We start from the raw sequence: 13,883 nt of genomic DNA, 5'->3' as shown, positions 1-13,883 counted from the left end.
GAATCATGGAATCATAGAGTGGTTCAGGTTGGAAAGGACCATCTAGTTCCAACCTCCCTTCCATGGGCAGGGAAATTTCCACTAGACGAGGTTGCTGAAAACCCCATCCAGCCTGGCCTTGAACACTTCCAGGAATGGGGCATTTACAACATCTCTGGGCAACCTGTTCCAATACCTCACCAACCTCATAGTAAAGAATTTCTTCCTTATAACTTATCTAAATCTACCATCTCTCAGTTTGAAGCAATTGCCCCTTGTCCTATCACTGTCTCTCCATGTAAAAAGTCCCTCTTCCTCATTTTTATAAGCTCCCTTTAAGTACTGGAAGGTTGCTATAAGGTTTCCCCACACCTTCCCTTCTCCAAGCTGAACAACCCGAACTCTCTCAGTATTTTTTCATAGGAAAAGTGCTCCCACATTTTTGTAGCCCTGCTCTGGACTTGCTCCAACAGGTCCACATCTTTTTTGTGCTGAGAACCCCAGAGCTGGACAGGTGGGGTGTCATGAGGGCAGAGTAGAGGAGGAGAATCACCTCCCTTGACCTGCTGGTGATGCTGCTTTTTATGCAGCCCAGGATGTGTTTGACCTTCCAGTTAAGTTTCTAGTATAATTGACTGAAATAGTGGTTTTACCACAAAAGGTTCTGTCCCATCACGCTACAATTTGAAAAACCTGTATCCATCAAAAAATAAACCAAAAACTGTTCAGGAGGAAAGCCATGAAAAATTCGTTCAGTTTCTTAGAGAAGTTCCTGCACAAGAATAAAAAAATTTTACTCTCACTGATACAGATCTGGCACTGAAGTAGCAGACCATGGCAGTGCACTGAAGTCTGCATCCCTGTGTATGACAGGACTGCAAATGCTAATCTCCAAATTTTCTTCTGCTGCTGGCAAGCAGGGTCTCATGGAGCAGAGCAGCTACAGGTTGCAGAGGGGAGACAGCCCTTTCCTTGCCAGTGCAGAAGGCAGGAGAACCTCTGCAGCCTCTTTGCCTTCTGTCAAAAGTCTGGCCTGCAGGACAAATCAGTCTGTATGGCTTTTAGGGGATATTAGGGCTTCTGTAGAAACTAAGCTTTCATTTAGGTGGAAGAGGAAATAAGGCTTGCCATTTACATTGCTTGTGGTGAAAAAGAAACCCTCAAAACTTTTTCAAGTGGTTTTAACCAATACAGTATTGCCTTCAGAGTCTGCATTTTTTAAAGCCCTTGAGCATTTAAGAGAGAGACTCTAAACATGAACCATCAGTCTTTCACCTAAACCATCCTGTGGGACACAGAAAGAGCACACGAAACTCCCAAAAGCAACATTGGCACTGGAGGGAGTGAGGAGAGCAGGGAGCATCAGCAGGTGAGGGCTGAATGTTGGACCTGTGGAAAATCACCTAGGCAAAAAAGGGAAAAGGTATGTCAGAGAAGGATAGGAAGAAAAACCAAAGCTTCAATAATGTTGACTTAATGATGAACTTGTCTTTCCATTTGGTAAGGCTGGACACATTTAATATTATATAGAGCAAATGATAAATATAGGTGGAAATTTTTTTCCTCCCCTGGCTTCAACAGATTTATGCTGCTGATGATTATGTTTAACTCAGAAATAGGCAGTTTTTGTGACATTCCCTGTGACCTCCATGGAAAACCCACTGTGCAACACAGAGAGTGTAGGGTTATTGATATGCAATCCAGCTCATAGCTGAACACGCCAGTGAAATAAACTCAGTTTTATTACTGCAGATTCTCAAGGAGTCATCCAGCTTTAATGTGAGGAAGGTACATTTCTCCTCTCTCTCATATATTAGAGAATGATTTCTTTCTTTTCCCCAAAACAGGGACATGAAATGCCTAAAACATTGCAAAAGCTGAAACTTCAGACACTGTGCAGGCTTCACAGAAAGCATTTTCAGTCCACTCTCTCCTGAGCTGGCCAGATGTAACCATCCCAGCATGAGGAGTCCAAGTGCCAGTGAGTTGGTTGTCCTCAGCATGTAAATGGCCTGCATGGCAGTTTCAATACATGCCTCTAAATTTCTCTGTCTGGGTCTCCCTTTACATTTCTTAAGATGCTTATTTCAATTCACAGCCCAAAATCCAGCAGATCCCTTTTAATCTTCTGAAGCTACACCTACATACTCCCCACAAACTTAGGAATAATGATTTTATCTGCGCCTTTCTATTTCCTGACTGCACCAGAGACTGTTATATTTACTTGCATTTTTAGGAATAACTCAGAATATGTAGCTTTGTACTACTTGTAGCTGATTTTTATAATGAAGACAAGGACCCCAACTAATTTCTTGTTATCAGTACACTCTGATGTCTGAAGGACATGACCAAGTTCCCAGTGCCCAGTGAATCCCAGCATGTCATTTGAGCTGGGATGCGGGGTCCTGTGCGTGCTGTCAGGCTGTTGCAAAAACGAGCTGACATGTAATAGCTAGTGAAAGAGAGCAAAGCTGAACACATCTTGCCTTGTGTTTGCCAAGGGGTAAGAATATGCCGAAGTAAGTTTCTGCAGCTCAGTTGTTACTTAGTTCCTTGATAGCTCAGTTGTGCATTTTGATCTCAGAGCTGATTTTATTACAAAAGAAAAATTAACAGAGACTGGAACAGGAGAATTCTTCAGTCAAATCAGGAGGAGCACAAAGTGCCCATACAAACAGTTTTATCTTCACTGTTATTCTGATCTCTCACACTGCCCTGTCACAAACATCCCTAGAGTTTTATCTTCTCTCAAAACACAGCCAGCCAGTTTCCAACCCGCTCCAAAAGATTTTCTACAGGAGCCCCTGACCTTGCAAGCTCACTCCTTTTCAGTATCCCTAAATCTGTGACTTCCTTAGGAACACTACCAAGCCACCACCAGTGTGTGAAAGAATTGGAAGAACTGATTTTCCCTTAAGACACAATGTCTGTGCACCCTCAGATCATAGGAGCTGCCTCTTCCAAGTATAGAAGTAAGACTAATGAGAAACCACCCCAAATATGAACTTTTTGCCCCATTGTCTCCACAAATATAGGAAGACCTTTAGTCCTCTCCCATAAAAGTCTGAGATGCTGCTAACATACAGACTATTTCTGAGCTGGTACTTCTTGATACTGAGCTGCCCAGTACAGCTTTCTCTGACATCCCTTGTAAATTAGGCACAAAGCATTTCTGGTTCCTCTGTTGCCATGGATTGGTTTGAAGGCTTAATCCAAATCATTGTAGTATACATTTGTTTTGCCACCTTTTGTTTTTCACTGGAGACCAAGTCCCATTTCTCTTCTCATAGCCCTGGCTCCAGTTCCAGTACCAGGCTTTCTTTCCTCCATTGTTTGCATATCTGTGCATTAAACTGACCTACATCTCCTTCTAGGGAGTGGGTAGCAGATGGTGCTTAGGTGATATGGCATCTCAAGATGGTGCTTGAATGGCTTGTGGGTCACAGACGTGGGAAATGCTGGTTGCTGCATAAGCAGCGCGCAGCTGAGCTCCCTGGTGAGTCTCTGCTTGTTTGTATCAACAGCTTTGGGCCAATATGAGCCAGCATGGTCATATGCAGAAAGTAGGTCAGGCAGGTTATCTTGGCAGCAATATTTGTTTGGGAGCTGATGGGATCGGGGGGAAGCTACACGCAGTCACCTCCTTCAGCACTTCTGCCTTAATGGAGAAGTTGGTCAATGTGGTGGAGGAGCCCCATGGCGGCTGGCTCTGGAGCACTCATCCTGTGAGGGGTGGTTGGGTGTTCAGCCTGGGAAAGCTTTGGAGGAGATTATCAAGAAGATAGAGACAGGCTCTTTATAGGAGTGTAAAGTGGGAAGACAAGAGGCAATAGGCACAAGCTGGAACAAGGGAGGTTAAGGCTAGGTAGAAAGAGAAACTTTTCAGTGCCCTGACAGGTCAGATAACAGGCTTCCCAGGGGGGCCATGCAGTCTCCATCCATGGAGGTTTTAAACACTATTTTAAAGCCCTGAGAGACCTCATCTGAGATCACAGCTGAGCTTCCTTCAAACAAGAGCTTGAGCTAAAGACATCCTGTGGTCTCTTCCAGCCAGTGAGCCTATGATTAAGAATCAGCCTGTTTTTAACAAATCCTGCCCAAATCCCAGGCTACAAAGGGCAGTCACAGCTGGGAGTTCACATTTTGGAAATCCGTCCCAGTCTTTGTGGTAGACACAGAAAAATTCGACCCACTTCGACCAATCCATAGTCAATACAGACAAATTTCACACAGCACAAGGAGTCAAGTCATTAAGGGATTAAGGCTTAAATTTGAAGGGTAGCAGCTGTGTAAGTTCCCTTCCTTTATTTTGTCTTTCTGAGGGCCCGAGTCTCTAATGTCTCGTGCTATCTGTGTCAGAGCAGGGAATAGCCAACATAGCTGGCTTACACTGCCAGCCAGCAGGCAGCTCCCCCATGCGCCTATCAGAGACAGTCCCCTGCACAGTGTGCACTCAGCCCCTGCACTGTTTGCTCCTCCTGTGTCATTCTGTCCTTCCCTCCTCACTTGGTCTTCCTGTCCCTCTCCCCTCAGTGGCAGGATTACAGAACCAGTGTCCTGTTGCTGGCGTGCCCTTGTCTGAGCTTTCTGCCTGACTTTTTTCTCTGCTCAGCTCTTCTCTTTGCTCCGGTAAGTCTGATGAACAGCTTCCTTGCTGTCACTGCTTGGTGGCATGGCACAAGGGCTTTAATGTAAGTACTTCCCTTTGGGTCTGTCAACCCGCATTTTCTAGGAATAGCCCTAGGAAAAGTCTGGGCACCATGACATCTGAGGAAAACAGGGAGGTATCCAAGGTTGTTGGTGAAAGTAAGAAATGCTTCTCTTAAGAGTGATCAGAGAAATTTAAGATTACTTTCGTAGAGCTTGTGTTGAAGTGAGACTGAGGGCCATGGGTGGTCTGCTACAACAGTCAGTGATCAAGATTCAGGACATGATTCAGCAACGTGAGAGGTGAAGTAGGAGGCTTCAGAAAGCCTCCAAGTCTGGTTCTGAGCCTGTATGGAAGGAAACCTGCCATGAAACCTCCAAACTTTTGTTCAGTTTTGTGCTAGAAAATTGTGCATAAATCATAAAGCTATTCAAATGCGTGCTGATACAGCTGGTTTTATCATCACTTTCTGAAGTAACACATAGGGCAGTGTCTAGACTGTAAGAAGGTACTTGTATTTTTCTGGAGGATGATTGGAGCTACAGTAGCAGAGGCAATTCCAGAGTTTAATGTTTGCTGCTTCGAGGTGTCACTGCAGACCAATCTGGTGTTGTATGAGGATAAAAATTCAGATTTTATCAGCATATGTTGGCTGGTGCAAATATATGTAAAGCTTTGTTTTAGAGAAATGTGTGTGTATGTGAACTTAGAACATAAAGTGCTAAATACCGTCACCCATTTTAGAAGAGCTTAAAATAGCTCCTGGCTGCAGAGCAGGTGCCATGTGTCCTTCTGCTGAATACATAGCAAAAGCTAAATATAGCCCAGTCTGTAAACCCTCTAGAAGTTCAAGCTGCAAGAAGGAAATCAGAAAGCAAATCCCATGAGAAGGAAGGGGAAGCACACTGTTTATAAAAGATAAACAAAACTCTGTAACAGTCTCCAAGGCAGCCTGCAAGAGAAGCTAAGAAGAAGATGCTTAACTTGTGTTTTGGTCATGCCAGGAGGGTGCCTGGGCAGCGGTGTTGGCTTCAGCAGTGCAAGAGGTGGGCTGGTACACCCCAGCACAAGAACAGTTCTCCTAGCAGCAGTGGAATGGCTACTGCAGCTCTGCTAAATCAGTCACTGGCCTTTGCCTACTGACCTTTTACTTTGGAAATGATGGCTGTTTTCAAGGCACAGTGAAGGCAAATTGTGCCATAAATGTGAAATATTAAGGGATATAGTTACAGACAAACAAACTTAGCATGTAACCAGACTGATCTGAGGCGTACGCCTTTTGCTGTTGCCTCTGGGTGCAGCGGTGGCTATGCTGTGTGCTCAGCTATGCTGAAATCTCAGTTTCTGTCCTGGGTTTTCCCAAGTTCTTAACAGAGGAAGAAGGAGAATGGCAAACAGTCTTTCTCACAGTGGGGAGGCAGCAGCACCCTTGGGGGTGGACCACAGCAACTATTTGTATGCAGCAGCTACAAGTGCCAAGTTTCCAGCCAAAACACCAGGGCCAAGAAAGGTGCTGATCTCACAGCTGTGGAACAGTTCCAGGATTTGGGAATGCAGGAGGAAAAGAGTAAACAAGATGCAATGCTCAGACTCAATCAGACTGGTCAGTCTTCCCCCTCGCCATGAAACAGGATAAGGCTGTGTTGGAAATTCAGGTGCCTGGAGGCAGCAGTAGTGGTAGTAGGAGTTGCACAACTCAAGAGGTGGGTAGTCAAAAATTGGGCAAGTCTGAAAAACCAAGGAATTCCTCTTCTGGACTCAGTCACATAATTTTTAGGCATTACTGTGTTTAAGATAGCATATAATGTAAACACTTTGGGTCTTGCTGAGATTGACACCAAAAGTCTTTTATGGCCTGATAAGGGAGAATTCCTTATGTGCATCAAGATGAAGCAGGCTAGAGCACAAGGGAGAACTGGGGCCAGCTGCAGTAAAATCTCCCAGCATCAAAGGCTGTAAGCAGGCAACTCTCAGATGCTATGTCTCCCTCAGCATAAACTGCAACGCTGTGGAAGCTGTTGTGCAAAACAAGGTAGAGAAATCTTCACAAGGATTGTGTTTGTGCTGGAAAGCGGTTATCAGACCTCTGGTTTAGCCTGAAGAAGAACAAAATAAAACATTAGTAGAGTTATTTGTGTGTGTAAATAAAACCTCCAGTATGACCCAGCAGATGGGCACCTTTAGGTTAGAAGTTCATTGCTGTGTATTTCTAGGTTTCCTGCCTCCTTACCCTTCTGGGCTGGTGAATGGAAACTCAGCAGATGTGAATTGCCATGGTTTCAGACTGATTATAACTAATCCCTTTCTAGCCAGGAATGTATGTTAGGGAAGATTTCCTGCAAGGCCAGCTTGTAAACATCTTGTGTTAGAACCTTGATTCTAAACGTCCAGTTTCTCTTTCATTCACGCATGTTTTTCCCTTGTTACTGAGACACACCATGCATACATCAATTGCCACTGTTGATTCAAAGCCTACTGTATTTGCAGACATGCTTTGTGATTCATGTAAGGGGAAACCTTTAGCCAGACAGTGCTACCGCATGAGTGATGAAGTTGGGAGTTGGGAGGCAGCCAAGGGAGAGAGTTGGGGTGCAGAGAGAACATCGACTTGAGCCTACTTACAAGGAAGGGGAGATAGTCAGAAAAGAAATTAATATTTGGAAATGGAGCATTTTGCAATCCTGTTCTCCCTCTGTGATGAACATATTACAAAAACAGCTATTTTAAATTGGAAATATACTTTATGAGAGTTTTATTCTGCCTAAACAAGAGCTGGTAGTCCTGGGTTTTCTAGCTGATTGATTGCCAACTGCCAATTAGCTCAAATTAATGATTGCAATAGTAAACACTAGCCTGAACATGTCAGAGATAAACACATATTCTACAGAGCATCTAGCTTAGCCTTTACAATACTCTTACTGACCTTGAATTAGTTGGCAGTCAATTAACTCTAGTTAAAAAAGAGCACAAACAGGAGGGTAACATTCGTGCTATCTGGAATTATTTACCTAAATTGCACATAAAGGGTCTAATTTTTCAATGTAAATTAAACTCAATATGACATCAGATAGATATAATTTTACAATCATTTTGCAGTGATATAATGACTATGCCACAAGGAGTAAGGAAAGAATGGGATGCAATTGTGCAACAGGTCTGTGAGACCAGGTCCAAATGCATTCCTGAGCCATTTCTGCTGGCAAGCTGTATCTCTGGGAGGATTGCAGGGGCATGGATTTATAGCGAGCACTTCCTGAGCCCCACTCAAGCACTTCCTGAGCCCCACTCAAAGCTTTCAATTATTTGCTTGAGAGATGATAACTTGTTTGACTATCTTATCTGCAAGCCTGGTCATATAGCTAGAAAATCAAATCTTGAAAAATGTTGCCTTAGTGATGGCCATCACTGCACTTCCAAACATCACTTTGACTGCGGAGGGTTTAATAACACCAAGTCATTTATTACAGTAAATGACATCTCTCTTATCATATAATGCCTTTGGCCATGTTAGTTTACAATTTTGAAAGCTGTAGAAATTTAGACACTATAGAAAATATATGTTACAGCCTGTTTGAACAGAGAACAAAATGCTTCCCAGTTAGCTCTGTGTTTTCAAAGCAAGTTGTCTTTTAAAAAATAAGAAAGCAACCACTTCAGATGCTGGAAAGAACCAACCAAGCAAGCTTCTTCCCTTCTTCCTTCCACACTGGCACCATAGTAAATCATATCATTAAAGAGAGGAACAAAAATCAGTCTGGAAAAGAGAGAGAAAGGACTTGTGGCTGGAAAGAGTACAGAATCTGCGGTCAAGCAGCAGTGGGGGCTAGTTGCAAAGCAAGGCCCAGCTGTGCACCCCACACCCCTGCACTACTTCCTGAGGGCAACACAGAGGTGCCAGCATCCTCTCCCTCTGAGAGGGAAGGGGCCTTCACTACTCTGAGTTTTCCTGGTGCCCAGGACGCTCTTGCTGACACCCTCATTGCCAGGTCCTGGGTAAGCCAGAACAGGAACATAGGTACACTGGGGGCTCTGTATTTGCCTGGCTAAGTGCAGCTGCTCAAAAATGCGAGAAAACGAAAGCTTCCCTTTGCAAACTGGGAATAAATTAGCTGAAAATTGCCCCATAAAACACCACAGACTATCAAATTATGTTGTGTGGTTGATTTTATTTCACTGTGATTTATTCTGTATTTTTTACTTTGTCAAAGAAGCTGTCAGCCACATGCAGCAAGTACAAGAGAAAGATGGTTTAGAGCTGTTTGTCTTATTCTTTGCTGTTATTGTGATGGTACCAAACCACGTCTCTTGTAGATCAAGCACCATGCTGGGCTTTCCAAGGACACAGAGCAATTTTTGGTGCACCAATTTAATTTAAAATATTTCTCATGATTGTTGGAACCCTGGGTTTAGAGAATTTAGGTTTCTGGGATAATAATATATATATTTGTGACAATATGGAGGATTTGGAGTGTGGATCTTCTTCTTCTTCTTCCTTTCTCCTTTCTCCTTCTTCTTCACAAATCTAGGGGTTCTGTTATTGGATAAAAAAACCCGCAGTGCAGATCATGAAAGGTTAGTTATTGGATTATAAGTAAAAACATACTACTTGGTATTTCATAATTGGTTGATTTAGGCTTTAAAAGGCCTTGAAAGTTAGAACTCGGGGCCATTTTCCACCCTGCCAACTAAGAGGCACATCCAATGCAGCTGTATTATAGATAGGATATAATAAACAACTAAGTCCGAAAAAGAATTCTCGGTCCCCTGCGTTTTAATTCAAACTCTGAGGAAAAGAACGTGAGATTCAGAGGGAAAACGAAAAAACAGAAAATTAACATGTGATTATTGACTTAAGATGTGCCAACAGGAGAGAAACAGGAAATGAAACATGCAGCTCTGAAGTGAAGCATCGGTAGCCAGCATTGCAGGTAAACAGATCAAGAAAAGTAAACATGTGGCAAATAGTGTATGAGGGAACGAAAATGGTATAAGTGACTGGGGTGTCATTTCATGTGTCATTGCTGGCAGTAGGAATAGGAGGTTTTCATTTTTAAATGTTAGATTTGGGTTTTCTCTTGGAAAGTATGTAATTTGCTTTTCTCTTTGCAGGCAAATCACCTTGGTTATTTATCTATGTGTGATATATTTGTCAAGGCAGAGTCAATGGATAAGCTGCCATCCCAAATTTCACACAAAATCATTCACATGCTGGCCAAGTTTTAGGAACAGCTTGATGACTAATTCTGTATACCTGTAAATTAACCCTCCATTTGTTTTTTTGTCAGGTACTGCACCAAGCATGGAGAATGAACAGTCTTCCACCTCACCCGGGCAGGACATCCAAGGGCAGAGTGGGGACAAACCTGCCCCTGGCCTGCCATCCCCTGCTCCAGCCCCCATGGAGCAGACAAGCACGTGGCCCAAAGCAGCCATGTGTGACATCTCAGAGGAGCTGAGCCGGCAGCTGGAGGACATCATTAAAACCTACGGGTCTGCCACAAGCCTGATGGAGAAAGAAAGCACTGCTACAGGAACCGACAGGCCTGAGAAGGGAGAGCCAGGCAGCTTGGAGGATGCAGAGTATGAAGATGGAAATGAGGAGAGTGAGAAAGAGAAGCCGGCTCCTGGGGATGCTTCCAAAGCGAAGGAGCTCAGTGGCAACAAGGAGCAAAAGCTGGAGAAAAAAATCCTGAAGGGACTAGGCAAGTATTTACATAGTCACACACCCCTTCTGCAAACTCAAGTAAGAACTCCCTGGTCCTTGCTTTTCACCATGTTAAGTCTCTGGTGTGGATGATAGGGATCTACAGCTATGCTGAAAATTACAGTGACCCTTACAACTTTTCTGTAACTGATCATTATTTTTGGCATTACCCAATATGAAGGCTATATCAGATATCAGTCCTTTAAAAATAAAAGTTTAGGATTCTATCACACAACACTGATGTACTACTGGGCCACCCAAACTGGTCAGCCAAAGCTGTCAGTCCGATGACACATTGCACAAAATCTCTTTTAGATGAAGGAAAACCCAGCCTCTCATTTGTATCTCAGTGAATGTTTTCTTGTCCTGTCTTGTCAGGTATGACTACTCACAGGTCACAACAGTAATAATGGTGCTACTATGTGGCATGGCAACCTGCAGAATAAAGTCACTGTCATGCCCAGGTTATTTTTCATTTAGCAAACCCCTGGACTCATCATATAATATATATGAAATAAGCCAATACATTTATTCTCTAATACCTCAGCCCTGGCAGGGCTGTTAGTTGAGCTAGAAAGAAGTCTCAGCAAGTTTTTGTATACATGTACTTTCTGCTGGGCAGCCACTAGAGAGCAATGTAGTTACATCCCAATCTAACATACATGTAAATTATTTCCCTTCCTACATTTAACTCCAGCCAATCTTCAAGTCTCTCCTTTGCATGAGAACCCGAACCGAAATGCAGACTAAGCCTGTAAAGAAATCACCACAGGACATTCTTACAGACAAGGAACTAAGCATAGGACAGAGCATGGATATTTTTCTCAAAAATTCTTTGAATGTCCAGAAGAAAGTTCCTCAGTTTCTATTGCCTTGGCTTTGGTGCAGTTACTGGTACCTCAGCAAGCTCAGTGAAAACCCTACCAAAACACAGTTCTCCATCTGCACTTGTGACGGTTCACACCAGCATATGATTTTAGTTCACTTCAACTTATTTGTGCTGATGCTGTAGAGAGAACTTAGTGTGAAATAAAGGATTTTCTCCATAGACAGTACTCCTGGACTGCACTAGACTTGAAGAAGAAAAAGTCCAGCCCAAAGCAGAAGGCAAATTCTGTCTCACAGCCTTGGGAAAGAGGAGCATTTGGAAAAGCATGTCCAAGCCCCTGGGACCACCAGCAACTGTATCTCCAGGGACATCAGGGACGCTTTGTACTTGATGAACAATCAATGCTCAAGATTCCGCTTGTACCTGGGGCCGAAATGAAAACCAAGAGGTATCAGAGAAGAAGTAATACCTAATTGGCTGTGCAGTGATTTAGCTCTGCACACCCAGGGAGTTATTAGGCTGTCTCTGGTATACAAGCTCTCTTCACTACATCAGGGAACTGATTTACACCAGTATCACATAGCCCAGACCTGGCTGGCAGTTTCTACCACTCTCTGATTGTTTACTTCCATACCATAGTCTCCATATCTGACTTACTATTCCTGATGTCTTGTGTGGGTTGATCAGCAAAGGAGCTGAGTACACCAGATTTGATCCACTTTCACTTGCAAAGAGATCTGTTCCTGAGCCTTTGGGGTCCAGGCCTTTTCTGTCCTATTTCAGTCAAATGTGCCATGTGTCTGACCTAATCATATTGCAAAAACATTGAATGACAATGAGATTACACAGGACAAAAGCATTCCACAGACAATGATTTTGCTAGAAGAAAGCACATTACTGAGGTCTGAAATGGAGGAAAGTTCTAGCATGTTTGTTCTTATGGGGCAAAGACAAACCCAGAAATTTATAGCAAAAATTATTCCTTTCTTTCCAAAGTGCCTCATTTCACCCTGTGTTTTTACAGATGCATGCATCAAACAACCAATTTCATAATAGTACATCAGCTACAAACCACCTCTAGCATCAAATCTGTTTCTTTTTTTCTAAGGAAAAGAAGCCACCCTACTGATGCAAAGTTTGAATAAGCTGAATACTCCAGAAGAGAAGCTGGACCTGTTGTTTAAGAAGTATGCAGAGCTGGTTAGTACTGCATTGGCTCTTTTCTGTACGAACTGTCTATACAAGAAGGTATAAAAAATACATGACATGTAGCGTGGTCAAACCTCATGTAGCAGTAGTGTCTGTCCTGATAAGTGAATCCCAGAACAATTGTCATGGTCAGATAATTGTGGGTGAAAAAGAGAAAAAAAGTTAAAAGTGAGGAAAACAAGACTTAGGTCAAAAAGTTGATAAGACAGAATATTTGTACTTTAAGGCAAATCTACCAAACTGACCCACACTGGAGACTGGTGTCTAGACTCCTGCCTTCACCTCCTGCAAGGAGTTTTGCATGCCTCTGTTGTGGGTATTGCTTTAAATTATGTATTGGTGATTTCATCAAAATGAAAATACTACAGGACTTAGTATAAAGCTTCCTATATTAGGAAGCAGATAATAGACAACTGAGACTACTTGTAAGAGAAGCCACAACACAATGAAATAAAGAGTCAAAGCCTCTGCCGCCATAATGTCACCCCTGTAACAATGCCACCTACTTGACTGTTCTTCCCGCACTTAAGATGGGTTATTTCCAGATGAAGGGATTTTTTTCTGTGTAGTCAAAGGACTATATGACCATAAGCTGTGGAAATCTTACAAATGAAAAGGCTTCAGCATTTTACACTTTGTGGAGTGCTGAAAAATGTGTGAAGCAGAACATGAACTCTGTAATTGGTTTTATGCACAGATGTGTCCATGTCTCATCATAATGTGAAGCGAAGTTTAGCTGTCACTTTTTTCATGTAAAATCCTCTGATTTCATAAATTTGGCTCAGGCTTTTCATAGTTTATCTCATGCTTAAAGGGACTTCATGCTCACGGATTAACTGAAATAGGTCTTCTTCCTCTATAGAGTACTCTCCACTGCATTCAAATGGCGTTGGAGTACTGTGTAAAACAGAGGCCATATTGCCAGTAGCCCATGCAGGAGAAAGGTGCTAAAACAAAAATACTGAACACTTGTTTCTGACATACTGTGCAATGTCACTGAAATAAATCATTCAGTAAATACAACTAAAACCTTGTTGAAGACAGCCTTACCCTGCTCACTCAGAGCAGCTGAGGGACACAGTGTGATTTATGGCTTGTCAGCAGTTGGCTGTAGCTGTGGCTGCTCTCCCTGCTCCCCCTTGTCCATCCCCATCACACACTTCAGATCACGTCTTGTTTTTGCTGAGTTGTTTTCCAGCCAGATCAGCTCCCTGGTCTGGTGAGCTGTGTGGTGACATAAACACTTGTTGCAGTTCAGCCCAAGGGAAGGTGTAGCTGTGTGACAGATGTGCTAGCAGTGGCTTCCCCTGCTTTAGGTAGTGCTGGGGCTGACTGTGGCTGCAGAGGTTCCTAGTCCTCGGGTCCCAATGCAGCACCAACCCTTCCCCACAGCCACCCAGCAATGTATTATTTCCCTGCCAGCCCATGCCCTGGCCCAGTCCGTACGACTGTGTGCACACAGCAGGCTGGAGCAGGGGCTGGGGGAGGGAGAAGGCATGCCAGCCGGGGGGGGG

General features: G+C 43.4%; 1 protein-coding gene across 1 annotated transcript in view; it reads left to right on the top strand.

The window, feature by feature from the left end:
- The first annotated feature begins 347 nt into the window (after positions 1 to 347).
- The window catches only part of TXLNB (taxilin beta), a 39,798-nt gene continuing 26,262 nt past the window's right edge, over positions 348 to 13,883 (top strand). Inside the window, exons 1-3 of the mRNA XM_008635984.2 lie at positions 348 to 4,608; positions 9,913 to 10,329; positions 12,269 to 12,360. Coding sequence (XP_008634206.1) covers positions 9,927 to 10,329; positions 12,269 to 12,360 — 495 coding nt within the window. The 5' untranslated portion in view covers positions 348 to 4,608; positions 9,913 to 9,926. The remainder of the gene's footprint in view (positions 4,609 to 9,912; positions 10,330 to 12,268; positions 12,361 to 13,883) is intronic.

This window comes from Corvus brachyrhynchos, unplaced genomic scaffold (genome assembly GCF_000691975.1).
Source record: "Corvus brachyrhynchos isolate BGI_N302 unplaced genomic scaffold, ASM69197v1 scaffold6, whole genome shotgun sequence".
NCBI classification, from domain to species: domain Eukaryota; kingdom Metazoa; phylum Chordata; class Aves; order Passeriformes; family Corvidae; genus Corvus; species Corvus brachyrhynchos.
This window is presented reverse-complemented; position numbering and strand designations above follow the sequence as displayed.